General features: G+C 51.3%; 11 protein-coding genes across 11 annotated transcripts, besides 2 other annotated features; 6 read left to right on the top strand and 5 right to left on the bottom strand.

The window, feature by feature from the left end:
• Positions 1–384: 384 nt before the first annotated feature.
• Positions 385–2,355, bottom strand: NFIA_108710 (rRNA processing protein RRP9; the record flags this gene model as incomplete). The annotated part of the gene is made up of 2 exons (XM_001267274.1): positions 385–1,920; positions 1,984–2,355. The coding sequence occupies 2 exons, from the start codon at positions 2,353–2,355 to the stop codon at positions 385–387; spliced, it is 1,908 nt and encodes a 635-aa protein (XP_001267275.1).
• Positions 2,356–2,439: 84 nt separating this feature from the next.
• On the top strand, positions 2,440–3,580 carry pre1 (proteasome core particle subunit beta 4; the record flags this gene model as incomplete). Its single annotated transcript, XM_001267273.1, has 5 exons — positions 2,440–2,468; positions 2,775–2,932; positions 2,996–3,245; positions 3,310–3,433; positions 3,503–3,580. The coding sequence occupies 5 exons, from the start codon at positions 2,440–2,442 to the stop codon at positions 3,578–3,580; spliced, it is 639 nt and encodes a 212-aa protein (XP_001267274.1).
• Positions 3,581–3,943: 363 nt separating this feature from the next.
• Positions 3,944–5,856, top strand: NFIA_108690 (ubiquitin carboxyl-terminal hydrolase family protein; the record flags this gene model as incomplete). Its single annotated transcript, XM_001267272.1, has 2 exons — positions 3,944–4,622; positions 4,691–5,856. 2 exons carry the CDS (start codon positions 3,944–3,946, stop codon positions 5,854–5,856), a joined length of 1,845 nt encoding a protein of 614 aa, XP_001267273.1.
• A 358-nt stretch (positions 5,857–6,214) lies between these two features.
• On the bottom strand, positions 6,215–7,546 carry NFIA_108680 (uncharacterized protein; the record flags this gene model as incomplete). Its single annotated transcript, XM_001267271.1, has 1 exon — positions 6,215–7,546. One exon carries the CDS (start codon positions 7,544–7,546, stop codon positions 6,215–6,217), a length of 1,332 nt encoding a protein of 443 aa, XP_001267272.1.
• A 595-nt stretch (positions 7,547–8,141) lies between these two features.
• Positions 8,142–8,822, bottom strand: NFIA_108670 (uncharacterized protein; the record flags this gene model as incomplete). The annotated part of the gene is made up of 2 exons (XM_001267270.1): positions 8,142–8,213; positions 8,445–8,822. The coding sequence occupies 2 exons, from the start codon at positions 8,820–8,822 to the stop codon at positions 8,142–8,144; spliced, it is 450 nt and encodes a 149-aa protein (XP_001267271.1).
• Positions 8,823–9,467: 645 nt separating this feature from the next.
• On the top strand, positions 9,468–12,530 carry NFIA_108660 (U3 snoRNA-associated protein UTP13; the record flags this gene model as incomplete). Its single annotated transcript, XM_001267269.1, has 3 exons — positions 9,468–9,641; positions 9,704–9,731; positions 9,805–12,530. 3 exons carry the CDS (start codon positions 9,468–9,470, stop codon positions 12,528–12,530), a joined length of 2,928 nt encoding a protein of 975 aa, XP_001267270.1.
• Positions 12,531–12,937: 407 nt separating this feature from the next.
• spp2 (spliceosome ATPase-activating subunit SPP2) lies at positions 12,938–14,542 on the bottom strand (the record flags this gene model as incomplete). The annotated part of the gene is made up of 1 exon (XM_001267268.1): positions 12,938–14,542. One exon carries the CDS (start codon positions 14,540–14,542, stop codon positions 12,938–12,940), a length of 1,605 nt encoding a protein of 534 aa, XP_001267269.1.
• Positions 14,543–15,299: 757 nt separating this feature from the next.
• On the bottom strand, positions 15,300–20,057 carry eaf1 (MYB and HSA domain protein; the record flags this gene model as incomplete). The annotated part of the gene is made up of 5 exons (XM_001267267.1): positions 15,300–16,448; positions 16,504–16,661; positions 16,724–19,632; positions 19,783–19,926; positions 20,014–20,057. The coding sequence occupies 5 exons, from the start codon at positions 20,055–20,057 to the stop codon at positions 15,300–15,302; spliced, it is 4,404 nt and encodes a 1,467-aa protein (XP_001267268.1).
• Positions 16,884–16,919: a microsatellite.
• Positions 16,885–16,919: a microsatellite.
• Positions 20,058–20,689: 632 nt separating the features above from the next.
• NFIA_108630 (putative 60S ribosome biogenesis protein Mak11) lies at positions 20,690–22,295 on the top strand (the record flags this gene model as incomplete). The annotated part of the gene is made up of 2 exons (XM_001267266.1): positions 20,690–21,625; positions 21,681–22,295. The coding sequence occupies 2 exons, from the start codon at positions 20,690–20,692 to the stop codon at positions 22,293–22,295; spliced, it is 1,551 nt and encodes a 516-aa protein (XP_001267267.1).
• Positions 22,296–22,914: 619 nt separating this feature from the next.
• NFIA_108620 (translation initiation factor eIF2 subunit gamma) lies at positions 22,915–24,587 on the top strand (the record flags this gene model as incomplete). Its single annotated transcript, XM_001267265.1, has 3 exons — positions 22,915–23,447; positions 23,513–24,499; positions 24,557–24,587. 3 exons carry the CDS (start codon positions 22,915–22,917, stop codon positions 24,585–24,587), a joined length of 1,551 nt encoding a protein of 516 aa, XP_001267266.1.
• Positions 24,588–25,405: 818 nt separating this feature from the next.
• On the top strand, positions 25,406–27,094 carry NFIA_108610 (zinc metalloprotease; the record flags this gene model as incomplete). Its single annotated transcript, XM_001267264.1, has 5 exons — positions 25,406–25,420; positions 25,503–25,712; positions 25,780–26,526; positions 26,614–26,806; positions 26,862–27,094. The coding sequence occupies 5 exons, from the start codon at positions 25,406–25,408 to the stop codon at positions 27,092–27,094; spliced, it is 1,398 nt and encodes a 465-aa protein (XP_001267265.1).
• Between the last annotated feature and the right edge of the window lie 111 nt (positions 27,095–27,205).

Raw genomic sequence — 27,205 nt, 5'->3', positions numbered from 1 at the left:
TTACTCGTAGAGGAAAGTAAGTTTGTCCAGTCGGCAAGTATTAGGCACTGCTATGTAATTTACGAAGAGTCCATGGCATGTCAGAAAAGAGCAACTCGGGCCCATATTGATGGCTGAAATTCCTGAAGGGACACTACCACAAATAGTTTGTCATGGCCTGTGTTGTTGATTTATGTACATTGAAGGCTAGGGAGCGTACCGAACGCCGGACTATTTCCCAGTACAAAGAAGATGCAAACAAATCGAAGCGGTATACGAGTCTTTCGATACCATAAATCTACTTTCAGTGGGTTGCGGAACTTCATTTCTGCAACCAATGCCCTCATGATAAGGTGTGCATGCAAAATGCATGCTCCAATGCCCCATTCAGCAAATGTGTTCTAATCACTGCTTGCTGTCAGAAATAAAGGGAACTTCAAAGACCACCGCGCCGTTGCGGCCGTCAGCTGCAGATCCCTCGTGGAAATTGTTCGCAAAGCACTTCCAGCGCCCGAACCTGTGTTCCTTCCCCACAGCAGCGACGATGCAGAGACCGCGGGGCTCGGGCTCGGATGATTTGGACTTGGACTTGGACTCGGCCTGGCCTTGGCCGGGTTTGGCCGTGTCGGCACGACGCTCAAAGACGGCGATATCGTTGATGACACCATTGATGAGAGGTTCGGCTTCGTTCTTGGTGTCCTCGGTGTGTTGATTCTGGGGTTCGTCGACGGACATGGAGTCCGCGTCGGCGGCTGTGTTAAACTCGAGAGTCTGTTTGAGCTGTCGAGACGGCGTGTCCGGTGCGGCAGAACCGAGCTTTCCTCCGCCGACGGGGCCAAGCGGTATGATTGTCCTCTTGTCCTCAGAAACCTTCCAGGCTCGGATGAAGCCGTCCCAGCTGCCGCTAAGAACGATGTCGGTGCCGGGAACTGTTGCCAAGGCTGTGACCCAGCGGGGCATGCGCCGCAGAAAACGGGAGTTTGAGTCCGCGAGTTTCTGATCGACCTCAGCTGAGAGCTCGTCTAGTGGCGGTAGAGGGTCTAAGCCGTGAGCGCATTGGATGGTGTGGAGAGGCTTCTTCTTGTGAATGGACCAGAGGGAGATGGAGCCAGAATCTGAGCCTGTGACAAAATGGGTAGGGGGTAGAGGTGCCACACAGTCGATGGTATTTTCCTGATACGTGTTTTTCGATGACCCGCCACGGAAGACTAGTTGTGTTTCTTCGACGACCTTCCACAACCGAGCGGTGCGATCGCGTGCTCCAACACTGATGCACTGATCGATAGTCATGGCGGCGACTGACGACACATTGTCCTGGTGCCCGAACAGGGTTTCAACGTAGGCATGGCCGGCTGAACTCAAGGACCATGTCTTGATGGTTCTGTCATAGGAACCGGAAAATAACTGCTCACCGGAGCTCATAGTGGAGATGTGTCGGACGAAAGCGAGCCCGCTAACTGCATCGCGGTGCTGGCTGAAGGTCTGCATTGGCATCAAAGTAGCAGCATCCCAAATGATCAACTTCCGGTCCTCTCCACCAGTAGCCACAAACTTTCCTGAAGGCGACACAGCTACTGAAAGAATAGCCTTGGTATGACCATGTTCCTCGCCGGTCTCTGCGACTTTTCTTAATCCCCGAGCGAATTTCACTTGCTTTGGCTTTTTCCGTTGAGGCCTTGCAGGACGCTTAGATCCCTCACTCTGTCCATTCGCCGCTGGAACTGTTGCGGAAGCGTGACTCGGCGTTGCGAGTTCCCACTTGATCAAGGTCTTGTCTTTTGACACTGTATAAACGTAAGGCGGGTGTACTGCAATTGAAGTTGTCGACTGGGTATCTGCGCGGAAAAACGATGGTGTCGCCGTCGAAAATGCTAACTCTGAAGCTATCTGACGATAAGAGCGTCCTTTAAATTCATCCTTTTCGAGCGTCAGCCATCTGGTCTATCCGGTACATATTTGCGCAGTACGGTTGGGTTAAGAAAAAATAAAAAAGACGGTACATACCACATCTTCTTTTAGTCTCTCGGCGATCAAATCTCGATCAATCTCAGCAGCATCGAAGCCATAGTCATCCACCTCCTCCCGCACGTTTTCCAAATACCTCTCAGCGAGCTTCAATCTTCTCTCTGCTGCCGTCTCGCCATCCTCAGACTCCGAACCACTTTCCTCTTCGGATACTGCGGACGCCACACTCTCCTCGTCATCGTCTAGGTCACTGCCAGAAATAGATTGATCTCTTTCTCTAGTCTTGCTCTTTCCCTTCGCGCCAGAATCTCCGTCCGCATCTACGCCTCGCTTTTTTGATGCCGGAGCTGCGGCGCGGTCGTCTCTCTTCCGCTTTCGCTGTGAAGCGGGCAATGTAAAAAAGGACGACATCGCACGGTCGTATCTGAGGATTACCGTGTAAGATTATCCGTCAATAGCAACACTGTGATCGACAATGAAGTATTAGGGTAAGAGATGCCGGCCGTCTTTTGTGCAGGCCGCAAGTAATAATTTCTTGTCGCTCTTTTTTTCTGCCGCTGGTCCGTGCAGCAGGCGGCCTCGGGGATCGGAGAAGAAATCACGCCTAAATGCTGAGTAAGCGACCAGCTCCGCAACAACGCAGAAGCTCCAGGCAGTGAGAGCTCGCGCGGCTTCAGGTGAGCTCATCAGCTTACAATCTCCATCATCCTCCATTCTCTTTTCTCCTCATCCACCATTTCTATCTCCCCTTCCTACAACAGATTACTATCAATATGTGAGAATGGAATTCATTTTTTCCCAAGAGAGCACGGTCTAACTGCTGCTTTTAGGGAGGTTCTACTAGGTATCACCGGCAAGGACTTCGTCATCCTGGCGGCTTCCAAAGCCGCTATGAGAGGGCCGACTATTCTGAAAGCAGAGGATGACAAGACACGGCAATTGAGCCAGCATACTCTTATGGCTTTTTCGGGAGAGGCAGGAGATACAGGTCCGTAGAGATGAATTGCAACGAATGACATCAACACAGCACGCTAACGATTGTTGCGAATAGTGCAATTTGCCGAATACATTCAAGCTAATGTTGCGCTATACACGATGAGGAATGACACAGAACTGCGTCCGAATGCTGTTGCCAACTTCGTCCGAGGAGAATTGGCTCGGAGTTTGAGATCGCGGAACCCCTACACGGTCAACCTCCTGCTGGGCGGAGTGGACTCCATTACAGAGGAACCTCACCTGTATTGGATTGACTACTTGTCTGCGCTTGCCCGCGTACCCTATGCCGCACATGGTTATGCTCAGTAAGCGTCGACATTAAGGGTGAGGAGTAGTCGCTGAAGCAAGGGCGCTGACAATGAGTGTTAGGTACTACTGCTTATCCATCCTGGACAAACACCATCATTCCGATATCTCCCTCGAACAGGGTATGAAGCTTTTACAGATGTGCACAGACGAGCTCAAGCGCAGGCTACCAATCGATTACAAGGGCGTATGTTCCCCATTTACAACCCAGCGGTATTGGCTTTTGCAGCATCAGCTACTGACTTGCTCCATATAGCTCCTTGTAAAGGTCGTGACCAAGGATGGCGTCAAGGAAGTAGAGATCGATAATGATAGAATAGTCAAGAGTGCTTAATTTCACACTTGGAATGACGGCGTTGTATCATACCATGATTTGTCTTTTCACTGATTTGCTTTTGAAGACCGGGATGCATGGCAGGTATTTTCCATGACTTGGGCACGTATGTAGTCTCTTGATAGGGGCCAATGGAAATGACTCAAAAAGTCGATACTCTCCGAGCTCAGAATATCCACCTGAGTACGCTTGAGCAGAACGAGATAACTCTTGAATAATGGGATGCGCATTGGTGACGCTGCATGTTTGACATGTTTGCATCCTTGATCTGTCGCGTCTTCTAGAGTTTAGCCTGGCGAAGGTTTCGGAATACCAGCTCCATCTCCGCGACTTCTCAACACGATTGTTAATTTCACGACCACGATGTCGAAGAGACAGGCGGAACTGTCGCTTGAGGATGAGCCTGCAGTAGGCTCTCCTGTTTCGAAGAAGGCTCGTGTGGAAGACGAGCTTGAAGAAGGCGACCCCCGCAACGGAGCATTGCCTTTGCGACGAGCCAGTGGTCAGCAAATGGAGGAGCATGAACGCAAAGGACAGAATATTCTTGCAGCAGCTGATCACGAAGAGGAAGAGATGGAAGAGGCAATTCCAGAGAACGCCGAAGTCCCCGAATCGTCCGATGTCGACGAGGACCGGCCAGTCATCGCAGCGCCGAAACGCCAAAGTGAACCTATGGAAGGCTACAGCGACCTTTACCTCGACACGATCAATCGCGAAATTCTCGATTTTGACTTTGAGAAGCTGTGCTCTGTCAGTCTTTCGAATATCAACGTGTATGCCTGCCTCGTATGCGGCAAATACTTCCAGGGTCGGGGGCCCAAGTCGTATGCGTACTTTCACGCTCTCGAAGTTGGACATCATGTCTTCATCAACATATCGACAAAGAAGGTTTATGTCCTTCCTGAAGGATATGAAGTCAAGAGCAAAAGTTTGGATGATATCAAATATGTGGTAGATCCTCACTACTCAAAAGAGGAGGTTTCTAAATTGGATAAAGAGGTTCATGATGCTTTTGATCTTGCAGGTAATCGTTACAGACCTGGTAAGTCTTTTTGCTTCAATTCTATTGGAGATTTTCAGCACAAACTAACACATTTGGTTTTCTCATAGGCTTCGTGGGAATGAACAACATCAAAGCCAACGATTATCTCAACGTTGTCGTCCAGGTCTTGGCTCACGTTTTCCCAATTCGCAACTATTTCCTGCTGCATCAATTTCCTGTACCAGGCACGCCAGAGTTGGCCCTTCGTTTCAGCACATTGGTACGCAAATTATGGAATCCCAAGGCTTTCCGCTCGCATGTTTCGCCACACGAGTTGCTGCAGGAGATTGCGCTCCGGTCATCGAAGCGCTTCACCCTTACCCAGCAATCGGATCCAGTAGAATTCCTCTCCTGGTTTTTAAACAATCTACACCTTTCCCTAGGTGGTTCGAAGAAACCATCGTCGACCCCGACGAGTGTGATACAGGCTGCTTTCCAAGGTCACTTGAGAATTGAAAGTCAAGCCATTACTGCGCACTCAGATACTCAAAACGCCCGTCTGGTCTTCACCGAATCAGGCACTATCAATAGCCAAACCACCCCGTTCCTCATTTTGACTCTGGATCTTCCGCCAACACCCCTCTTTCAATCCGCGAACCGAGAATCCATCATCCCCCATGTTCCCCTCACAACTCTTCTGAACAAGTACAACGGTATTACTGCCTCCGAGAAGCTGGCTCACCGTGTCCGACATCGCCTTCTCCATCCTCTACCCCCTTACCTCTTATTCCACATCAAACGATTCAGCAAGAACAGATTTGTTTCTGAGCGCAATCCCACTATTGTCACTTTCCCGTCGCCGCGCTCTCTAGATATGTCGCCGTACGTAGAGCCTAACCCTGAAATCTGGCCACCTGGCGAACCCATCCTATATGACCTAGTCGCCAACATTATCCTGGATCCAACTGTGGCAGCACCAGGTACCACTGAGGATGCCGCAGAGAAGGGCCTCACCGCTGCGGGCGGAACATCGTCAGCTGGCGCCGGTGCTGGCAGTGAGAGGGTGGCTTGGCTCGTCCAGCTCCACGACAAGGCCATGGCAGAGGAGAACAGACGGCACCAAAGCCAAGGTGCCGGGGAACAGCAAGGACCTGAATGGCTGGAGATTCAAGATCTATTTGTCAAGAAGGCTGAGAGTGAGACTCTGTTTACGCGGGAAGGCTATCTGATGGTTTGGGAGCGGCGAAAGATCCCTGGTATGAATAACCGGAAAGGCAAGGGCGCGGCCAAGTGAGAGATGGGTTCCCTCAATGGGTGAAGCCGGCATTGGGGACAATATAACTAAGTGATTTATTCAGAAGCATCAGCTGCGGTAGATGAAGTCGCATGTGCAAGATATACTGATGCAGCACTCGCTTGGAGAGATACTATTGTACAATTAGATGTGATGATATAACGATGGTTTCCATGTTCCATGAGGCTTATTTTTTGCTTCACCAGTATGTAGCACACTGTAATGAAAGCTATAGGGTTATCAGTCCGTATCACGGTCTACACCCTGCAGCGCTCTCCACATAGATGGAGGATTAAAATTAGGCCATGCTTGTCTTTCGCAAGATGACAAGCCGACTACTAGTATTGGATCAGCACGCTCATAGACTTCCCCAACCACAGAATCGCTTGCCGATCCTGATTGCAGCGCCTGATATCACCCCCCACACACTTGCATTCACTGCAGCTTGCAAGCCAACCATGAGAGCCATCTTGCCCATATATGCCATTATATCCGAGGAAGAGCCACCTCCGCCCCATGCTCCGAGGGGACGGACGTCGGAACGTCGAGGGGACCCTACGGATGACAGATAGGAAGAGGCGAGGGAACGCAAATAGTATGACTCGAGGGGGATGAAGAGCGCAGTGGTGATAATAGAGGCGAGATGTGAAGCAAGAGAGTCGACTGGATGACAGGAAAGGATTGTAACGCGGTGTGGGACAGAGGAGGGGTCGGCTGGCATGTCACCAGAAGCGAGAGCGTCCACTAGTGGCGGTGGCAGCTCCCCATCGGAAGCACCGGCATGAAGGACGTCCGCGTCTGAGGTCGGCTCAAGATTGTCGTCCTGGCTTGGCTCTTCCACGCTGTCTGGTAGAATGTTGGCGAGTGTTGTGACCGGTTGCGTGGCGGGAGTACCATGCGTAGCCTGCTCATCTAATGTGCGCTGACCATGATCTTGATCGTGTAATGGAGTACTTAACGCACCGTCACCAGTTTCAGGAGACAGTGCGGTGGTCATATTAGAAAGTCCATCGCTGTCTACAGCTTCTGACCCAGCTACCGTAGCGAGACTTTGTCCCTGATTCGCTAGAAGATTGTCCAGGAAATCCTGGATTGACCTACGGTCTGCGGGCGCTCCATTGTAGTCGGACCGATCGATTTCATTGGCAGTTCTTGGATTCTGTGGACTCTGGTTGTGAGTATTACGGTTTCCCAGGACTTCTAGCTGCATGGTGATGACGTCCGAATTCTGATGGATTAACGATGCTCGGACACGTGGTGAGGTTGGAGGAGATGTTGCAGGAGACGACTGTCGAGATAGAAGGGTATCGGATCGTGAGTTGAGCCTGCTCTGAGCTTGCTCAAAGGGGCGATGGGTATCTGCCGACGGGTTGGATGAATCTACAGCAGAAGGGATGGTGGTTGGTCCCCCTAGTGTAGCGGCTGCCTCCAAGGAGAAACCTGTACTCAACTCGGCGGGCGACTGAGAAATCGGATTATCTTCACCGGATAGGACCCGATTTTCGTTATAGTCTGCATCTTGGCCATGCCCCTGTGTGGAAACATTTAGTCCAGAAGACCCGGACTGCGCAGCTTCAGCATGATCCTGGAGAGCCAGCTCCTCAGGAGAAGCGGTAGGCCGTAAATTCTCTTCCTGGGGTAAATCAGATCGGTGGTGCGAAGAATTGAGCTCTCTTTGTAGCTCTGCCATGTTCAGACGTAGAGGATCTACCCGTCCGTCCCTGAGTGATGAGCACGCCTTCTCTGTAGGTTCCCGACGTGGCCTAAGACGAACCAACGACAACATCCAGTCTCTGAAGGACGACAATTCGTAAATCACATCCTCTGTAAGAGACAGATTACTGCGGCGATTCTCTTCTTCTGATCTGCGTCCAAGAGTTGGTACCATCCAGTCTATCAGATCATTTTCGAACGCCACTTTGATGGAGAGTTCGTCTGCAAGGCTCGGCTTCGGTAATCTTCGGCGAATCAAGCGATAGATCCTTATTTCTATTATAGGCCGCAGGTATACATAGAGATAGACGAGAAGAGAAGGAGTCTTGGATAACCCCAGCGCAAAGTCGATGAGGGGTTTGAAGGAGAGCTCAGTAGGCAAAGGCGGAAAATGCATTGACGTCAAGTTGCCTATCGGGAAAAGAAACTGAATACCCGGAAGAGAGTACGGTTGGACTAGATGCAGGGATTGCAGTAATGAGTATACATATGTCTGCAACGCCAAGACAAGAAGGCTGCCCCTCGCCCTGCCAAAAGAGTCAGCTGAAGACATCCAACTTGATATCAGACACCTACGCAGAATGAAATATGTTGAGCGAGGCCCGCACAAGTCGTGACCAGGGGTCATCACCGAGATGCTTGTTCTGCAGAGAGGCAACAATTCGATCAAGGGGATGATGGCGACAGATAGATAGACAAGTAGACACCGCCCATGCAGGAACTCCGGAGAAGTAAAATCCCATTATTCCCATAGATGAGCGTTCACGACTTATGATACCCAATAGAGGAACATTGGTGTAGCTCTTGAATGCCTAGGATGTACCCAATCAGATAGGTTTTCAAGGCTTCAGATATCGGTAGGACTCAGTACTTACCTGTATTCGCCCTGTCAACGAGGAGGTCCACCATGAACTGAGGAAAACAGCGACTTGGTCAAAAGTGGCCATGATCAGTCCATAATCGTTTTCGGCAGCAATTGTATCGATCTTCTGCTGCTCGTTTGGGGCGCCAGCGTTCCGATCATCACTTACGACAATCCCCATTGTTGAAAGGATGTCATTCTTAGCTCTTCGTAACTCCCTGCCAAAGCTCTTAGAATCTGGGTTTATCGGATGCCCTCGTTCGTCATAATGCTGGACGTATCCGTCCGCATGGACAGCTGAAACCCTCCGGTGAACTCGGCCAGATGCATCAGCAGCGGCGCCCACAGGAGGCTCGGGGGGCTCGTACGGAGACCGGCCCTGCTTGATCATCAGGTATCTTCCAACAGGATACATAAACACCAACACATGATCATAGCCAGCGTCTGACGTCTTCTTCCAGCAAAGCCAAACAAAGTCGTTACAGGTGACAAGTCTGTGATCGACTAACCAAGGTCATAATGTCTGCAGAAAGACTACAACGAATGAAATATGAAATTCAAGCCTACCAGAGCAAGTCGATTTCTATAAGCCTGCCGCCCCATTGTGAGCTACAAAGGAAACCTGATCCTGTGCGTCAATAAGACATGAGCCCATGGTTCAGCATCACTATGCTTCGAAATAGGTCGAAATCAAGAGCTTTGTCCTGAAAGAATGGACCCTGATTGTTACAACCGTGATGAAGATGGTCGAGAGTTGAGTGTCATAATTGATAGATTGGGAGGGCTGATCACGTGTGCACTGATGGCGGCTACTGCGCTTGTTGCACGGACCAACGTTTATCGTTCTTTTTTTTCTGTCCGTTTGACAAACAGAACAAACAGCCTGGAAAAAGATCAAAAGTTTCTGGAAACAGCGCAGTCCTATGTCGCTTTGAACGACGAGAAGCATTTCAAATTGTGTGTTACTGGGCTGATTCTGGACGTATGATGGCGCGCTAGTCCCCTTGCAATATCAACTTCGAATCCACCAAGAATCATGTCTAAAGCTGTTGTCAAGACGACTTTCGAGGCGTCTCGCACGCTTCGTCCCATATATACCGGAGGGAGTACCGCGCTCGATGCCAGTGGTCGGTTACTGGTGACTTGTGTCGGCGAGGATGCATTGATTGTGGATCTTGAGACTGGCGACCAGCTTGCCAGTCTTGAAGGAGTGAGTCTGGACTTTTTACCCAAGAGTGACCGAGTCGCAAGTCACTGACCCAGAATTGCTAGGATGGAGAAATCATCACCAGCTTAGCAAGTACGTGTTTGCCTTTCCCATTTTCCCTGCCACCGGCCTGGTCTTTGAAGTGCGGGACTAACAACATTACCAGTCTCTCCATCGGCTTCCCATGTCATCGTCTGCTCACGGTCCATGTCAATGCGAATCTATGCCTTGACGCCCTTCGACGAAACCTCCAGAACGGTTGAAACATCTCTTCTCCGAACTTTGAAACCGCATACCGCACCTGTTGTGACATCTACAGTCGACCCAACTAGTACACTACTCGCAACCGGAGCTGCAGATGGCTCGATCAAGGTCTGGGACATTAGGGGAGGCTATATCACACATACTTTCCATGGTCATGGCGGTGTTATATCAGCCCTGTGCTTTTTCCAGGTCCCAGTTCAGGATGGTGACACAAAGTCTTCCTCAAAAAAGAAGCAGTCAAAGAAGAAGTCCGTGGATCTGGACGGTGACGACGACATGGCCGAATCTGACTCCGCGGTGGGCTTTCGACTTGCCTCGGGAGACGAAGAGGGCAAGGTTCGAGTGTGGGATCTGAACAAGAGAAAGTCAGTGGCAACGCTTGAGTCTCACGTCTCTGTAGTACGAAGCTTGTCATACTCTCCTTCGGAGAATGCATTGCTATCTGCTGCTCGAGATAAGACCGTTATCGTCTGGGACGTGAGGACCTTCAAAACGCGGCGAATCATACCCGTGCTCGAAAGTGTCGAAGCTGCTACATTTGTCGCCGAAAGTGGGCTGTGCATGGTGGCAGGTGAAAATGGCAAATTGCGCGTCTGGGACTGCAACCGCGGAGGAGAGGTGACCAAAGAGCAAGAATCTGGGCCTGAATTTGAGGCGGTTGTGGCCATCCACTACTTCCCTGGTATGAAGTTCGCTATGACCGTTCATGCAGACCAGACCCTGAGGCTTCATTCGCTCGAGTCCTTGTCCGCCTTTAAGCCGAGTTCCACACTGGATCCTTTGGCAGTTGTCAGGCGCATATCAGGCAATGACGATGATATTATCGATTTAGCATATGTCGGTCCCGATAGATCAATGCTGGCGCTTGCCACTAACACGGAAAGCATTCGCATTATATCAGTCGCTCCGTCTGAGGACCGTCCGTCGACCCAAGACCGTGAATATTTCGGTGCCGATGTCGCACATCTTGAGGGTCATGACGATATTATCATATGCATTGATGTAGACTGGTCTGGACATTGGTTGGCGACTGGCGCAAAAGATAACTCAGCCCGTCTTTGGCGTCTTGATCCCAAGACATCATCTTATACATGTTTCGCAGTTTTCACAGGTCATGCAGAGTCACTGGGAGCTATCAGTCTTCCTCGAGTGCCTCCCCCAGTCAACACACCCGCACACAATGACCCCTTGGACCATCCACCTTCGTTCCTACTGACAGGCTCTCAAGATCGTACAATCAAGCGATGGGAGACTGGAAAGCTAGCTCCCCTCACTTCGTCGAAACCGCACACACCCAAGGCTTTTTATACCCGAAAAGCCCACGAAAAAGACATCAATGCCCTTGACATCAACCATTCATCAACTCTCTTTGCTTCGGCTTCACAGGATCGGACTGTGAAAATCTGGTCCACTGAAGATGGCTCTGTTGTTGGTGTCCTTCGCGGACACAAGAGAGGAGTCTGGTCTGTCCGCTTTGCCCCCAAAGACACTCCCATCATCAGCGCCGACACCAAAAGCAGTACCAACAGGGGCCTGATTGCCACAGGCTCTGGTGATAAGACCGTCAAGCTTTGGAGTTTGTCTGACTACAGCTGTCTTTTGACGTTTGAAGGGCACACAAACAGTGTGCTGAAAGTCATCTGGCTCCCGCCTTCAGAACTGTCCACCAAAGCTGAAGACGCAGAGGAAGATGATACGGAGGCTTCGGCGCGCAAAATCGCTGCCCAGCCTAAACCCCTAGTCGCATCTGCGGCTGCCGACGGATTGGTTAAGATCTGGTCGCCTTATACCGGTGAGGTCGAGACCACCCTCGACAATCACGAGGATCGAGTGTGGGCGCTAGCGAGCCCTACACCCTCCGGCTCCCGTGCCGATGTCAAATCGTCGCCTTCTCAGAAAGCCGCTACTCCGTACGCGCTCGCCTCCGGCTCGGCTGATTCCACCGTCACCTTTTGGACTGATACCACCTCTGCGACTTACACTGCTGCAGTCAGCGCCAACTCTGCCCGCATTGAGCAAGATCAGCAGTTGCAGAATTACATTAGAGCGGGGGCTTATCGCGAAGCTATCACATTAGCACTTCAGCTTAACCATCCCGCACGACTCTTATCTATCTTCACGACCGCAATCGATACTGCGGATAATCCGTACTCATCAGACTCAGACAAAGACGAGCGTGTCAACAGTTTGACTGGTGACGCATCGATCGATGAGGTCCTTCAATCCCTCGATCCGTCTAATCTCCGCCTTCTTCTGCTCCGACTGCGTGACTGGAACACTAACGCGCGCACTTCTCGAGTGGCGCAGCGAATCTTATATGCTTTGTTCAGATCATATCCTGCTTCAACATTCGTGGAGCTGGCGACGTCTAGCATGGCAAAGCGAGGCAGTGATCGTCGCACCGCCGCAGGCATGAAGGATATCCTGCAGGCTTTGGCCGCATACACAGAGCGGCATTATCGCCGTGTTGAGGAGCTGACGGACGAGAGCTTCCTGGTCGAATGGGTGTTGGGTGAGATGGACGGCGGCGTAGGCCTTCTGGGAGACCTCGGTGTCTCCAGCACGAGCGAGGCCAATGGTGATCAAGTACATGAACATGAAAAGGATTTTATCATGTTGGGGGTATAGATGCTGCGCTCGTGAGCTGATTCTTGTATAAAGTATATAGAGAATGATGTATTGGCGCTTCACTGGCGGAGTACGCTTGTTTCATATACCATTTTCGTCCTGTACGGCGCGGGAGTCTTAAAAGCATTCCATTGTCCCTTTTCAACCATTTTCTGCATTTCCTCCCTTAGAATCTATTCTCAGATGCTTTGAATACAGATCTTTACAGGCTTGTAGCAATTTTGAGACTTCTTCTAGGTCAACTTTGGAGATAATCATCGAACATGTATAGACAGAATGTGATATTTGGATCCCCAAATCATCGTGGGTATCATACAAAGCAACTTAAGCACGATTAAGATGTACACATTTCTTCCCTTGAATATGTCCTATCTAATCCCAACCATTGTCCAACGTTTTCCGAGACATTAATCATCAAGTCTTCTTCTCCGGTGAGAGTCTCGATCGCTGTCTCGATCACGTCCGTGGCGGCTAGACGCCTGAGAGGATGAATGTCTCGAGCGGTACCGATCATCATCCCGATACCTGCTGCTCCTGTCGCGACTCCTCTCTCTATCCCGATCCCGGTCTCGGTCTTTATCCCGCTCACGATCGCGCCGGTCCCTGTCTCGATCTCTATCGCGATAGTAACGGTCGTCTCTCCCGCTGCCGTCTTCATCGTCGTACTTTCGCCGCCTGGACTGTCGATCACTGGATGACAAACTTCTATCTCTCCGTGAAGAACCCGTCCTCCGTCTGTCAGATCGATCGCTGTCATCACCGTCATAGTCTCGCCGGCGAGAATGCCCATCCCTGTCTCTATCTCTATCCCGGTCACGTCCGCTCTTTTCAAGGTTGCGGTCTCGTCTTTCCCGCCAGTCGTCGTCGCCATTCTTTGCTTTGCCCTCCTTTTTCAAGGCTGTGAGCTCTTCCTCCGTGATGTATTCACCAGTCTTCTTATTCCGCATCAGGACAGGCATGTAGACACCTTGCGTATTGCCTTCACCTCCCTGGGCCTCTGCTTTTCTAGCCCCTTTGCGCATTGCAGCCTTACCCCACGCACCAAGCTCAGCCTCCGCGCCCTTGCCACCAGAGACGTCCTTCGCACCGATACCCAAAAAGCCCGGTCGACGCTCGGGTATCCGGGGTGTCTGAGACCTGTCATCCGTAGCAGAAGTGCCATACTTTCCTCGCCCGATCAACTGGCCCTCCTTCCAGCCCATTCCACGCAATAGTGCAGCACCAAACTCCTCCACCGGTATAGCGTTGTACTGGTCCAGAGTCGCTGGCTCAGGCCGCGAAGCCACATCAACTCGGAACGAGCCCGTCTCGTCGAGCCGCACAGGATATCCCTCGTCGGCTTCCCGCTTCGCACTCTCAATGACCAAGTCCGTCCGACCTTCCGTCTCGCCTTTGCTCTCGCGAATGAGCGCCTGCAGGGCGATCTCGTCCTGCGTCAGCGGCTTGCGTTCATCGACGACCGGAGGTATAAGCGGGCCCGCATCCTTCATCGCTTGGTCCTCGCCCGGTTTGGTCTCTTCGTCTTGAGAGGGTTTTGCGAAGCTAAGACCGTAAGACATGCTCGGACGCTCCGCCTCTTGGTTACTCTCAGCAGTCTCGCCTCGCCTCTCAGCTTCCTGCATCGCTTGTACCTCCTTCGGGAGGAGATTCTTTCCCCGCGTGCCTCTGTTCGCTCCCACGCGGTCGCGCCAGTTGTTTTTGCTTGTTACTGGTATAACCAGCTCGCGTTTCTCCTTGTCGACTGCCCGTCCGTCCACTGTCAGAACCGTTCCGGTATGGGTGTCGAAGCCCGCGACGTCCTCGAATGTTGGTGGGGCTTCCTCCTCGTCGGACTCATCGTCATGAAGCCGGTGTGGGCGTCGTGCAAGCGTTCGACTTGGCGGATCGGCTGCTCGCGACGGAGGAATATTGAACGCGCTCTTTTTCGACCGTCCGTTAGACCCAGATCCAGAAAGCGACAAAGAAAATGGTTTTGACGACGGCTTGCCGTCTTTGGGCGACTCTGAGGACATTGTGACAACAAGCGTTGTGTCCAGACACGCAGCTGAAGAAGACAGAATGTGCTTATATAGTACAGCCCATATGTGTAAATTGTAATTTGGTGCAGGAAACAAAAAATCATACACACATGGCAATGCTGGAAAGCGTCGGGGTCTGCTATGTTACGTTATTGAGGCGGTGCGGGTGGCGAAGCACCTTTTAAGCGCGCGCTTAGTCTCGTTTGCGATGCACTACGTACAGTTGTTGAAGACACAATATGAGCTTACCATGTGATAGAGGCAGGTTTAAGAAATAGGTCTAATCGTACAATTAGCATTGCTGGCTTCTTAGATTTCATCATTTCCATTCCGGGTTTCACAAGTACGACCAAGTACTTTCAATACATCTTATCAGTACAGGTAGTGAAAACATCAGCAATCGCGAGGAGTCAGAGTCCGAGAGGGAGCACACATGTATACCCATTCATCCCATTACATCGGGTCGAATTCAGGTGCAGCTCGAGGCAGCGTCGGAAAAAAAAAAGTGAAACGAAAGTGTCAGAGCAAGAGGCTGCCCCGGACTACAGGAAGCTCGAGTGGTGCAAAGAAGGGGGCGGTAAAGGGAGGTGTGACATTTCAATCGTCAAGCGCGGAAAGGAGGATGGGGAAAAGTCGGCAATAAAAGTATTCTGGGGTAGGCAAAATATGTACAAGTGAAGTTGAAAAGAAGTGTAGCGCATCGAGTAGACGACGAAACGATTTTTGCACCAGAGATCACGGATTCTAAGCGTCAGCCACTAGGGATCTGAGCCTGAGGGGGATGAGGACTCTTGCTTGAGCCTGGTACAGGGCCCGCCTGAGCACTTCCACTGCGCTGTGTTTGCGGTGTTGCGCTACGGCTCTGCTGGGGAAGGGCGCCATTCATCGCGGGTGAGTTGCCTACTCCCGTTCGATTCTGTTGAGCAGGCTGCGAGACACGCATCATAGGCGAGAAACCTTGCGACTGAGGAACTTGCATTCCCGGGCCCCCATTCATGCCAGGTTGAGGAGACTGAAAATTGCCATCGTGAGGAACTTGATAGTTGGCCTGGACACTAGCCATGTTACCTGCGGCTGCATTCATGGCCACCTGGGACATTCGCTGCTGCTGGTACTGATGTAGCCGGTCCGTGGCCAACTTGTTCACTTGCTCTGGGGGCATGTTAGGGTTACTCCGTTGAATCTGGTTCTGGATGCTACTGATCGTCGGGACAACCCCGCCCGATAGAAGATTGGGCTGCCCCATCCGAGGAGACGGAGTAGACACGCCTTGAGGCATGGCATTGTGGAGAGATGGGCTCTGCATTCCACTCCCGGCCTGGAGAGCCGCCATCATAGCTGGGTTATTCGGGGCGCCGTTGACATTGGGCAGGTTCATATTCGGCGAATGAGAGCCTTGCGGTCCGAACTGCTGCTGATTGTGAAATTGTTGCTGTGCTTGCTGAGCGTGAGGTTGCTGATGTTGCGGTGGCTGCGGTGGCTGCTGCCGAGACTGCAAGATACGCTGCTGTTCTTGTAAGCGGTTCGCTTCGCGCATAACGCGGGTATTATCCGGTGATGTCTGCATTGGCATTCCAGGTCGACCACCCGGACCCTGTGGCATCCCGGCTTGCGGCATCATCTTCATCGCCATCGGATTCGGAGGTATGGGGCCATTCATGGGTGGTCCGCCAGTCGGCATGCCTTGCATGTGAGGTCGGCCTTGGCTGACGCCCATCCCTGCCGGTATGCCATTCGGCAATGCATTGGGCATTCCATTAGGCATCCCGTTAGGTGTAGCGCCAGGTATACCAGGAGTTCCAGGATTATGAGGTATACCGTTAGGGGTTCGTCCAGGTGGAGCGTTCATCATCGGCTGCTGGTTAGGTATTTGACCTGCACGTTGAGCTGCCAAATTCGCCTAGAAGAAGTCAGTGGCCAGGTCCATTTCTATGGGGAGTGATAGAAAGTCTTACTCTCTGCTGGGCTATCATTTGCTGACGGTATTGCTCTTGCCTCTCCTGAAGCTTCAACTCCCGATCGTATTTGAGCCGACTGAACTCGGCAGGGGACGAGATCGGAGGCTTCGGCTGGTTTGCTTCATTGACCTTCCTCAGCGAAGCAAGATGAGAAGCTGGAAGAAATGAGGATAGAGGTCAGTGTAATTCAACATTCTCAGTTCTATTGAAAGCTTACCGTGTTGCTGCTTCTGAAGCATCGTCTCACGCTTCTTAGCCAGCTTTCGCATAGCATCTAGCAATGCAAGATGCTTCGAAGACCTCCTTCTGTCGACTCGCACAGGTTGCGTTGTACGCCTGCGAATCGGTGGCTGGGCTTGGCCACTGTTGTTGCCCCCCTGCTGCTGTTGCTGTTGCTGCTGCTGCTGCTGCTGAGCAGCCTGCTGTTGGGCCAAGACAGTGCGTTGGGCAGTTTCTATCCTCTGGTGATACGCGCGGAAATATTGTGTTTTCGACATGTCGGCAGGAAGTCCTTCTAATCCCACCCACCGCTCGAAACATTCCCAGGGTGTCCGTCTCTCAGCGCCCGATGTAAATTGCGATGATGGAGTAAGGCAGCTGGATATCAACGACCAATTGTATGAATACTCCTTCACAAGACGTCGCAATTCGTCGTCTTCAGCATATGTCCACTGAGAGGACTGCCTGGACTCGAAGAAACCAACGGAAGGCATAGGGTATTCAGTTGGGGGCCTGAAGGAATGACCGGGATGGATCCGATCCCGTATGGGTTTATTCTCAGGCCTGAAAAGCGCAACATTGGTCTGCTCAGGCGGCAAGTCTAACATGCCGTGCTCCGGATTAGAATCGTATTGCGAGTAATCATAGCGGCTACGCTTTCTGGGCGGCTCAGTCTCGTGAAACTTGATCCTACCAGAAGCATATTTCGAGACGGGCAATAATTCGGTTTTCCAGGCAGAATCGGGAGGCTGCTCGAACATCGGCAGATTGGTCCCAGGAGCGATCTTCACAGGTGTGTATATCGGCAGTTCATCAAGGAGTTTCTGGGCCGCAGGTGTCATGTCTAATGAGAAAGTGAATTCATCCGAGCCAAGGGAGAAGATTGCAGCTGGAGCCACAGTGTCCCGGATATCGTGACGTATCTCGTCGTTGAAGCCGTCACTGACGGACTCATCTTCTGCGGACGGTATAAGATCCGGAGTAGGCTGCGAGACAACGAGCATCTCCTCGGTGGTCTCCTCCGGCGGTGAGATCATGCTGGATGCGTGTACCTCTTTCTTTTCAAAATTCGAACAAGGTATCCTGCACGGTACACGAAGAAGGGCACGATGCTCTGGGTCACTGTTGACATACTCGGCGCACCAGTCAGCACAGCTCTTCGCCGCTGCAATCTTCCATTTCCGTTCTTCGCGGAAGTCGGTGCGCATCCACTTCATATGATCAAGCAGGACGTCCCAATGCGTTCCCTGCCGAGGAGGCTCAACGGAGCGCTTCAATTGGCGCAGCGGCCATCTGTTCGCATTCTGTAGGGCATAGATTCGACGTAAGGTACGGCAGTCCATCTGTTCTTGATATTCAAGGAGGTGGTTGGAAGTTGTAAGTGTCTTGTGAGCTGAAGACAGCAGTGTGCTAAGATTTGTTCCTCGAGGAGGAGCATATGCCTTGTTCTGAAACAAGGTGAATAGATAGTCCTGCTCCTCGTTCAACCTAGCTAATTCGCCGGCATACTGGCGGACAATATCCAAAGAATCATCCTTTTCTTGTTGCTGTTGTTGCTGTTGCTGCTGCTTGGGGAAAACGACAGTCGACAGCTTGCTCCTCTCTTTCTCTCGTGCTTTTCTGTCTTTCAAGCGCATCTTCGCTGCAGATTCGGGCGAGGCGCTAGGAGGAGCCCGCACCATATCAGCAGGTTTCTCAATCGGATGAGCTTTCTCGGGTTGCACGACAGATGGTTTGGGAGTCTCGCCGAGTATCTCAGATACGGATTTGTGTCGGATGGCCCCAGATGATACACGAGTTGTCATACGTTCTGGTTGAGCAGGAATCATAGCCGCCGCGGTTGGCTTCTTGCCAGCCGGAGTCGTCGGTGCAACCGCCTTAACTTCAGCGCCGGCTTGAGGCTGGGTCTCTTCCTGTATACGCTGTGCCGGTGGCTGGGACTCCTCGGGAGTGACGACAACTCCATCTGGCCTCTTGGGTTCAGGAGGCACTACAGATGTGGAAGTCTGGTCTTGTGTCTCCTTTAATGGATCGGCTGCCGCAGACGGGGTGGGACCAACATCCTCTTTGATTACTTCATTGGACAGACTGCTTGCCGTTGTAACGTCGCCGATCGACTTGCTTGCTAAGGTGTTTTGTTGAAGGGATTGCGCCGCCTCCAGCTGAAGCTGTTCGTCCGGCGTGGACGGGACCAAGCGTGGCTGTAACTGTACTGGTCCAACATGTTTCGGGCTCAGTGCAACTTCATCCGCTCCTTCTGTAACTTCCTCGGCGGGGCTGGTATCAGGGGAGACAGCGACAGGAGCCGGAGTGTTGTTGGAATAAGGACCTGCGGACGAGGCGGGTGAGAGAGGTTGATCTTCCAAAGACTGAGCCAATACTAGAGACGGCCGACTCTCAGGTTTTCTCTGCGCAGATGGTAGTTGGTTTGAGACCGCGCGCGGAGGTGCGACTTCCCCGGGGGGGTGTTCTTTCCGAGCCGGAGAAACGCTGACATCCACCGACTCGTGGCTGGTACTTGTAGGTGGAGTTTCAGGCACTGCAAAGCTCGCCTTTTGCGGCAGTTGGTCAGGTTGCGCAGACGTCGCAGGGGACTTGGCGACCTGCGGGATTTCGGAAGTTGCAGCGAGCGCCGGCTGCTGGTGGATGCGCGCATCATCCTTCTTAAGCGAATCTTCAGCTAATCTCTGTTCAATCGCCTGTGCAGGCTGTCCCTCCCGCTGCTGGAAACTGGGCGCGATGCCTCGAACGGCACCTTCCGCTTTAGGCGCATTGACAGAGGAGACATCTTCTGTTTGGACAACTGGTTCAATTACCTCCAGCGATGTCTGCTGTTCTTCAGGGCGCGGGATGAGAGCTGCAAAGTCGGGGAAGGGTGGAAGAGTAGCTTCATTGAAATAGCGACCTCTATAGATGTATTAATAATACGCAAAGAATTCGATTATCGGCATGTAATGAGTAATGCGAGGAATGAGAGTTAAAAGAGAACAACAAATAACGACGTATAGAAAGCGAGAACGAATGTGATATCGAGTGAGGTGCAATATAGTTACTTACTTAGAGAGGTCGTTGGCGTCAAGAAACGTCTGTTCTTTTTGGTGATATAGCGCATTGGTCGGAGCGTTCTCGGTCGCGCCCGCGAAGCCTACGGTCGCAAAGTAGAGCTCGCTCAGTTTGCGCTTCCGCGACAACAAACAACGTCTGAAAAAAAAAATTAAATAAGCGATAATTCGATATAAGGAGATCATGTACAGTAGAAAAAGGCGCTCCAAAAAATAAAATACTTACGCGATCTCATCGTTCTTGGAGCGGAGTAGCTCGTCACGGAGCATCGAGTCTATTTCGGGAACACAGCATCCGATTAACGCGCTAAAAAGAAGGGGGATGGGTTGAGCGAAGTCATCCAGATGGAAAAAATCGCTCCAAATTGATGAATCTGGCCGGGTTGTGTGGTTATGTGATGAAGAAAAATTGAGACGCGAAGATTTCACCGTTGAAGGGATTTTTTGGGTGTGGTGATGAAACTTCTGAACGGGTAGTACGGGTGTTTGGTTGGTTGATTCTGGTTACTGCTTGGTGATGGGGAGGGCAAGTGTTAGGTATGAAAAGGGTGCCGGGAACAGTCTTGTTAATGGCGTTCAGGTAGGGGCAAGTCCAAGCAACAAAAGAGTATGTAAGTCAGGAATGAGATCAGGGGTGTTGTTGCAGCCTCAGGCTTCAAGGCCACCAACCAACTTCAGGGCGTATGACCGCATTCGGATTCAGTACCAGTCTATGAAGCACTCCGTAGTGGTGACCGCGCCACAGGCATGAAGGCCGCCTCCTCAAACTGTCACCGCCTACGACTGCGATATGTCTGGCAGAAAAAAAAAGTTATCCGTTCTCCAGCATTACAGAGCGTTGAACTGTTGATAATAGATCGCTTAAGACACATCGTCGAAGGAATCACTGAATAAACACAGTCATGGCCAAGCGCAAGAGGGAACAATCTTTCAAGGATACCCAAGCTTCTGCGAAACCGGCGAAAGTTGTCAAACCATCCACAGCTCAAGATGTTGTCTCGTCTGATGCGGCCAGTCCTGCGGTCACTTTGCAGATAGTCACTGGCTCTTATGAGCGTGTGCTCCATGGCTTTACTGCTGCTGTTTCTCCAGCCTGCTTCGACTCTACAGATTCTCATGAAGCTGAAACCGACAGAAATCTAGTTCAATTCGTTGATACTTTCCTGTTCGAAGCTCATGCGTCTGCTATCCGTTGCCTTGCTTTGTCTCCGGTGCCAAAGAAAGATTCTACTGAACCACCGAAGGTCATCTTGGCCAGTGGAGGCACAGATGAGCGAATTAATCTCTACTCGCTGTCTGCCACTACGCCAACGGTGAATGAGCATTATCCAACGGTTCCGACCCTTGCTGGAAATAAGGTCCTGGAGAACCCGAAAAACCGAGAACTTGGCTCTCTTCTACACCACAGTGCCTATATCTCCGCCTTGCATTTCCCTTCACGCTCCAAGTTATTGGCTGCTGCAGAGGATAATAACATTTCTGTCACGAAGACTCGCGACTGGACAGTTGTCTCCACTATCAAGGCCCCGCGTCCCAAAGTCCAAGGAAGACCAAGTGGTGACACTGCGCCGCCCGGAGGCGCTCCCTCGGGAGTCAACGATTTCGCAGTGCATCCCAGTATGAAGCTCATGCTCTCTGTTGGTAGAGGAGAAAAGTGTATGAGACTCTGGAATTTGGTGACAGGAAAGAAGGCTGGAGTGTTGAACTTTAGCAAAGAAGTTCTGCAGAGTGTGAAGGAAGGTCGCTGGAGCACTGGCGAAGGCAGAAAGATTGAATGGAACTCAAAGGGTGAAGAGTTCGCGGTTGCATTTGAATGGGGAGCCGTCGTCTTTGGTATAGTGAGTGTTCCCGTCGACCTTCTGAATCTGCGCGAGCAAGTCTAACCATTTATAGGATTCGACACCCGTTTGCAGGGTGCTACCAAGTCCACGAAGCAAGGTGCATCAGTTGAAATACGTCGCCCTTGACCCCTCTGTGGAAGACGGCGAGGAACTGCTTGCTGTCTCCACAGAGGATGGCAGAATCATATTCTACTCAACTAAGAGGCTGCAGAAGGCTGCAGATGACGACGAGTCTCCAATTCCTTACGCTGAGGCTGTTGCTGAGCTCGGTGGCAGGGCAGCTGGCTTTCCTGGCAGAGTCAAGGATTTCGAGATCTTGAATGTGGGAGGAGGGTCCACCGCACAGAAGGGCGATCTTCTTGTCGTTACCGCGAACAGCGAGGGTGTTGTGCGCGTGTGGATGCTGCGCGCGAATAGTCTCAATCGTAATACGAAGGAGAAGCCGGAGGCTCCTGACGACAAGAGCCAAGGATCAAGGAATCTGCAGGTCGGAAAACTGTTGAACGTCTATGAGACAGGGAATCGGATAACCTGCCTCAGAGCCTTCGTCATGCTACCCCCAGACCCGTTAACGCCCGATGATTTCGACGAGAGCTCGGAAGGCGACGTTGAGGAGGACGAAGAAGAGGACGAGGAGGAGTCCGGCGAAGGGAGTGACGAAGAATGAATGTACATAGCTTCCAGTGATATTGTTCTATATACCCGACCATGTGCTCAGACCACCGGATGTAATTACTAAAAGCAACACAACTTGTTCAACTATTTTCCTAGATTGTCTGACCAACCGTCAAGGCTGTAACATACACACAGGATGCTATCATAACGGTTGCTTCATGCTAGGTTCTTTTACTGGATGACATGAGTCATTCGAGTATGCCACTGAAGAAGCGACCAGGTGTTTGAGCTCAGTAAGATAGAAATATCAGCCAACTCTATTCCTTCGTCAAAACCAGTACATCCATGAGTTTCATGCGAGAGAGAATAATACCTTAAATCGCCCCGAGTCTCGAGATAGATTGGCCTGTTCTTTGCTAGATTGACCGTATCAACCCAACGCAGCTGGCAGCCCACAGGGCACGAAAGAGGCTCCCACCGCCCACTCACACTCCACTGCACAAACCGAACCCCACTGGTATCATATCGCCTCCGTTTTCCAAGCAAGCAAATTTCATCCAACAACGGAACCCTTGATTATCACCCTCCACTCTCGGACTAACACCTTCCTTTAACCCCAAGGATTCTCCATCTCTCTATCCATAAACAATCAAAGGGTTATTATCGCAATCATGGCTACCAACGGCGATTTTACCGACGATGAATCGCAGCCTGGCTCTCCCATGCTGGATGCGGCGAACGGCCAGGATGACATTGAAGAACAGGAGCCTCTTGACGTGGAAGAGAAGCCCCTCAAGTCTGCAATGAAGAAAGGTTCAGCGCCCCCTGCTCCTCAGCCGAAGCGTCCAGAACTCCCCGAGCAGCCCGACCCAGAGACTCTCGAATTGTCGACACTCACGCCTCTGTCGCCCGAGATTATTGCGCGCCAGGCCACAATCAACATCGGTACTATCGGACACGTCGCTCACGGCAAGTCGACTGTGGTGAAGGCTATTTCGGAGGTGCAGACTGTCCGGTTCAAAAATGAGTTGGAGCGTAATATTACCATCAAGCTTGGTTATGCCAACGCGAAGATCTACAAGTGCGACAACCCTGAGTGCCCGCGCCCGACGTGCTTCAAGAGTTACAAGAGTGAGAAGGAGATCGACCCTCCATGTGAGAGAGAAGGATGCACAGGTCGTTACAGATTGTTGAGACATGTCTCGTAAGTAGAACAGTCTTGTGTTCGTGTCTCGAAAGGGACTAATAGCTAATCCTCATTACTCACAGGTTCGTTGACTGCCCTGGGCACGATATTCTCATGAGTACCATGTTGTCAGGTGCCGCCGTCATGGACGCCGCCCTTTTGCTGATTGCCGGAAACGAAGCTTGCCCCCAGCCTCAGACTTCGGAGCACTTGGCAGCTATTGAAATCATGAAGCTCAGCCACATCATCATTCTGCAGAACAAGGTTGATCTGATGAGGGAAGACGGTGCTCTTCAACATTACCAATCAATCCTGAAGTTCATTCGTGGTACTGTTGCCGATGGTTCTCCTATCATTCCCATCTCTGCTCAGCTCAAGTACAACATCGACGCTGTCAACGAATACCTTGTCTCGCACATCCCAGTTCCCGTCCGTGACTTCACTGCTTCGCCTCACATGATTGTCATCCGTTCCTTCGACGTCAACAAGCCCGGTGCGGAGATCGATGAGTTGAAGGGTGGTGTTGCAGGTGGCTCTATCCTCACTGGTGTGCTGAAGCTGAACGACGAGATTGAGATTCGCCCCGGTCTCGTTACCAAGGATGAGAACGGAAAGATTCAGTGCCGCCCCATCTTCTCCCGTGTCGTTTCGCTCTTCGCTGAGCACAACGATCTGAAGTTCGCTGTCCCTGGTGGTCTGATCGGTGTCGGAACCCGTGTCGACCCTACCCTGTGCCGTGCCGATCGTCTCGTTGGTTTCGTCCTGGGTCACCGTGGCCGTTTGCCGGCCATCTACACTGAACTGGAGGTCAACTACTTCCTCCTGCGTCGTCTGCTCGGTGTCAAGACCGCCGACGGCAAGCAGGCCAAGGTCGCCAAGCTCACCAAGAACGAGGTCCTCATGGTTAACATCGGCTCTACGGCTACTGGTGCTAAGGTTATGGGTGTGAAGGCTGATGCTGCCAAGCTCAGCTTGACCAGCCCGGCTTGTACAGAGATTGGAGAGAAGATTGCTATCAGCCGGAGAATTGACAAGCATTGGCGTCTGATCGGCTGGGCCAATATTGTCGCGTAAGTCATCCTGACTACCCATCCTTGATATGGATTCATATAACTAATCTAATACAGTGGCAACACTCTTGAGCCCATTCTGAACTAGACAAAATTGGCTTGTCAGGTCAATTGGGTCGACCCGCTCGTGGAGCTGTTGAGGAAGGCATTTGGGGTCTCAGCTCACTCGCATTCCCCAATCGTTCACCAGCAGATCAGGGCGGTGGAAGCAGCAGAAACGAAAAGTTGATTACTCGAGGTCGCGAAGAGCGTCGGGATTCACTCCAGTTTAGAGAACACAGGAGGCTCTGACATTCATCTCTTCCAGCCGTTGGAGCTCTGAGGAGGTTGTTTACGAGATGCAGAGACGGCTCTACTTGAGGGGTCCTTAAAAGGTTAGAGGCCGTCTGTTTTGGTAGAGACATGGGTGCATAAAAGAATGAGTCACGTTGATGAAGTGCCACTACTTCTGTGATGTGTTTTATGAAGCTGTTCTTATGTGAAAACCTTCTATTTCTTTTATATATTTGTTGCTTTGTCTCCTATTTTGGAGAACATATGTAGATGCTTTGCGAGGTACGGAGTAACCGATGAAGTATCTAAGCGAACAACAGGATGGGGAGGAGTCACCCATATAACTAAAATTGAATTTGCGATATATACAGAATAGACTATCAATCCAGTGAGGGTCATAGATCTCAAAGAATCACATCCATTCATGTCCTGAAAAATTGTGCGGTTGAACATTCTTTGTTCTGTCAGCTGGAGATGCGGCCAGTTTGCACTAAGTTGTTGTTGACTAAGACATTGAATCACCATCCATCGAGCGGGAGTACTTGCATCTGTCAACACCACGAGGCTGCGAACAACAGGTTAACAACACAGCGCCTTGTTCAAATCGCCTGTTGTTGTGCTGAATTTCCAGCCATGTATATCCTCGAGGTAAGCTTTTCGAATCTGTCCCTTTGTGGCCACCTAACTATGTCCTGTTGATATTGTTCATGTTGTACCTTGCTTGCTCAAGCTGACCGAACGATTCTGCCCTCGACAGCAACTTGCGCGTCTTCTGGACCGTCCGTTCTTCCCGTGGAAGAATGTTCTCGTGGGATTCTCTTTAGGTCAATTCATTCTCGAAGGATTCTTGTCCTTCCGGCAATACAAGGTGCTGCAGCGGACAAAGCCACCCAAGGTGTTGGAGAATGAAGTGTCACAGAAAGTCTTCGATCAGAGTCAGGTAAGCAGAGATGGTAATATTGCTATTGTTAAGATTGCAGGTCTGACATGTCCGTCCTTCTCTATAGGCGTATGGTCGCGCAAAAGCCAAGTTTGGTTTCATCTCGGGTCTTTACGGTCAAATCCAGAATCTTGCATTCATCTACGGCGATGTCCTCCCCAAGCTCTGGGGATTGAGCGGTCTCTTGCTAGCCCGGTACTTTCCCTCTCGGTTTCAGGGCGAGATTTCCCAGACGCTTCTGTTCATCTTCGGTTTCAACCTGATCAGCACCATCCTGTCCCTGCCAATTTCATACTACAACACCTTCGTTCTAGAGGAGAAGTTTGGCTTCAACAAGCAGACGCTCAAGCTCTGGGTCACAGACATGCTCAAGGGTCAGATGCTGGGAATTGTTTTGGGAACCCCGATCATCAGCGCCGTGCTTAAGATCGTCCAGAAGACTGGCAACTCGTTCTTCTACTACCTCTGGCTCTTTGGTGTCTTCGTTCAGATCTTCGCTATCACCATCTACCCCATTGTCATCCTGCCACTGTTCAACAAGCTCTCGCCTCTGGAACCCGGCGAATTGAAGACAGGCGTTGAGAGCCTTGCCCGCAAGCTCAAGTTCCCTCTCCATGAGCTGTATGTCATTGACGGCAGCAAGCGGAGCGCTCACAGCAACGCGTACTTCTACGGACTGCCGTGGAAAAAGCACATTGTCATCTATGATACTCTGATTGAGAAGAGCGAGACTGAGGAAGTCGTCGCCGTCTTGAGTCACGAACTTGGTCACTGGAGCCTCGGCCACACTACTAAGCTATTTGCTATTGCTCAGGTATGTGTATACTGAACAGCTCCTTGATATCGCGCCCTTATGGAGACACATAAGTGCACAGATGAAGGCTAATGATCTATGTTATAGTCTCACATGTTGTACATCTTCGCCCTGTTCTCGGTATTTGTGAACAACAAGTCCCTGTATCAATCATTTGGCTTCCACCAGGAAATGCCCATCATGATTGGATTCCTCCTGTTCTCGGATGCTCTGGCTCCCATGGATGCTGTCGTCAAGCTCTTGATGAACATTCTCAGCCGCAAATTCGAATTTGAAGCTGGTATGATTTCTGTCCTCTTGGACATCTCTAGAAACAGAAGCTGACTGTGCCACAGATGCCTTCGCCGTGAAGCTCGGGTATTCCGAACAGCTTGCCGCGTCCCTTCTCAAGCTTCAGATCCAGAACTTGAGCACCATGGACGCTGACTGGATGTATGCCAGTTACCACTACTCTCACCCGATCCTATCTGAGCGACTCAAGGCGCTTGGCTGGCAGGGAGGAAAAGTCACCGACGCGAAGACGGAAGATAGTGAAAAGCCGGTCAAGGCTGCTGACCGGGAGCTCTGAACTCAACCCGGTTCTCGCTCGATATAAGTCCTTTCTCTCCCGTTTCGTTCCGTTCACGGTGTTAGGTGGCGGCTGGGGTAAAAGGTGTCCATTGGCTGTAGAGCAAAGGTC

Source organism: Aspergillus fischeri, genomic scaffold, assembly GCF_000149645.3.
Source record: "Aspergillus fischeri NRRL 181 1099437636245 genomic scaffold, whole genome shotgun sequence".
In the NCBI taxonomy this organism is placed as follows: Eukaryota; Fungi; Ascomycota; class Eurotiomycetes; order Eurotiales; family Aspergillaceae; genus Aspergillus; species Aspergillus fischeri.
This window is presented reverse-complemented; position numbering and strand designations above follow the sequence as displayed.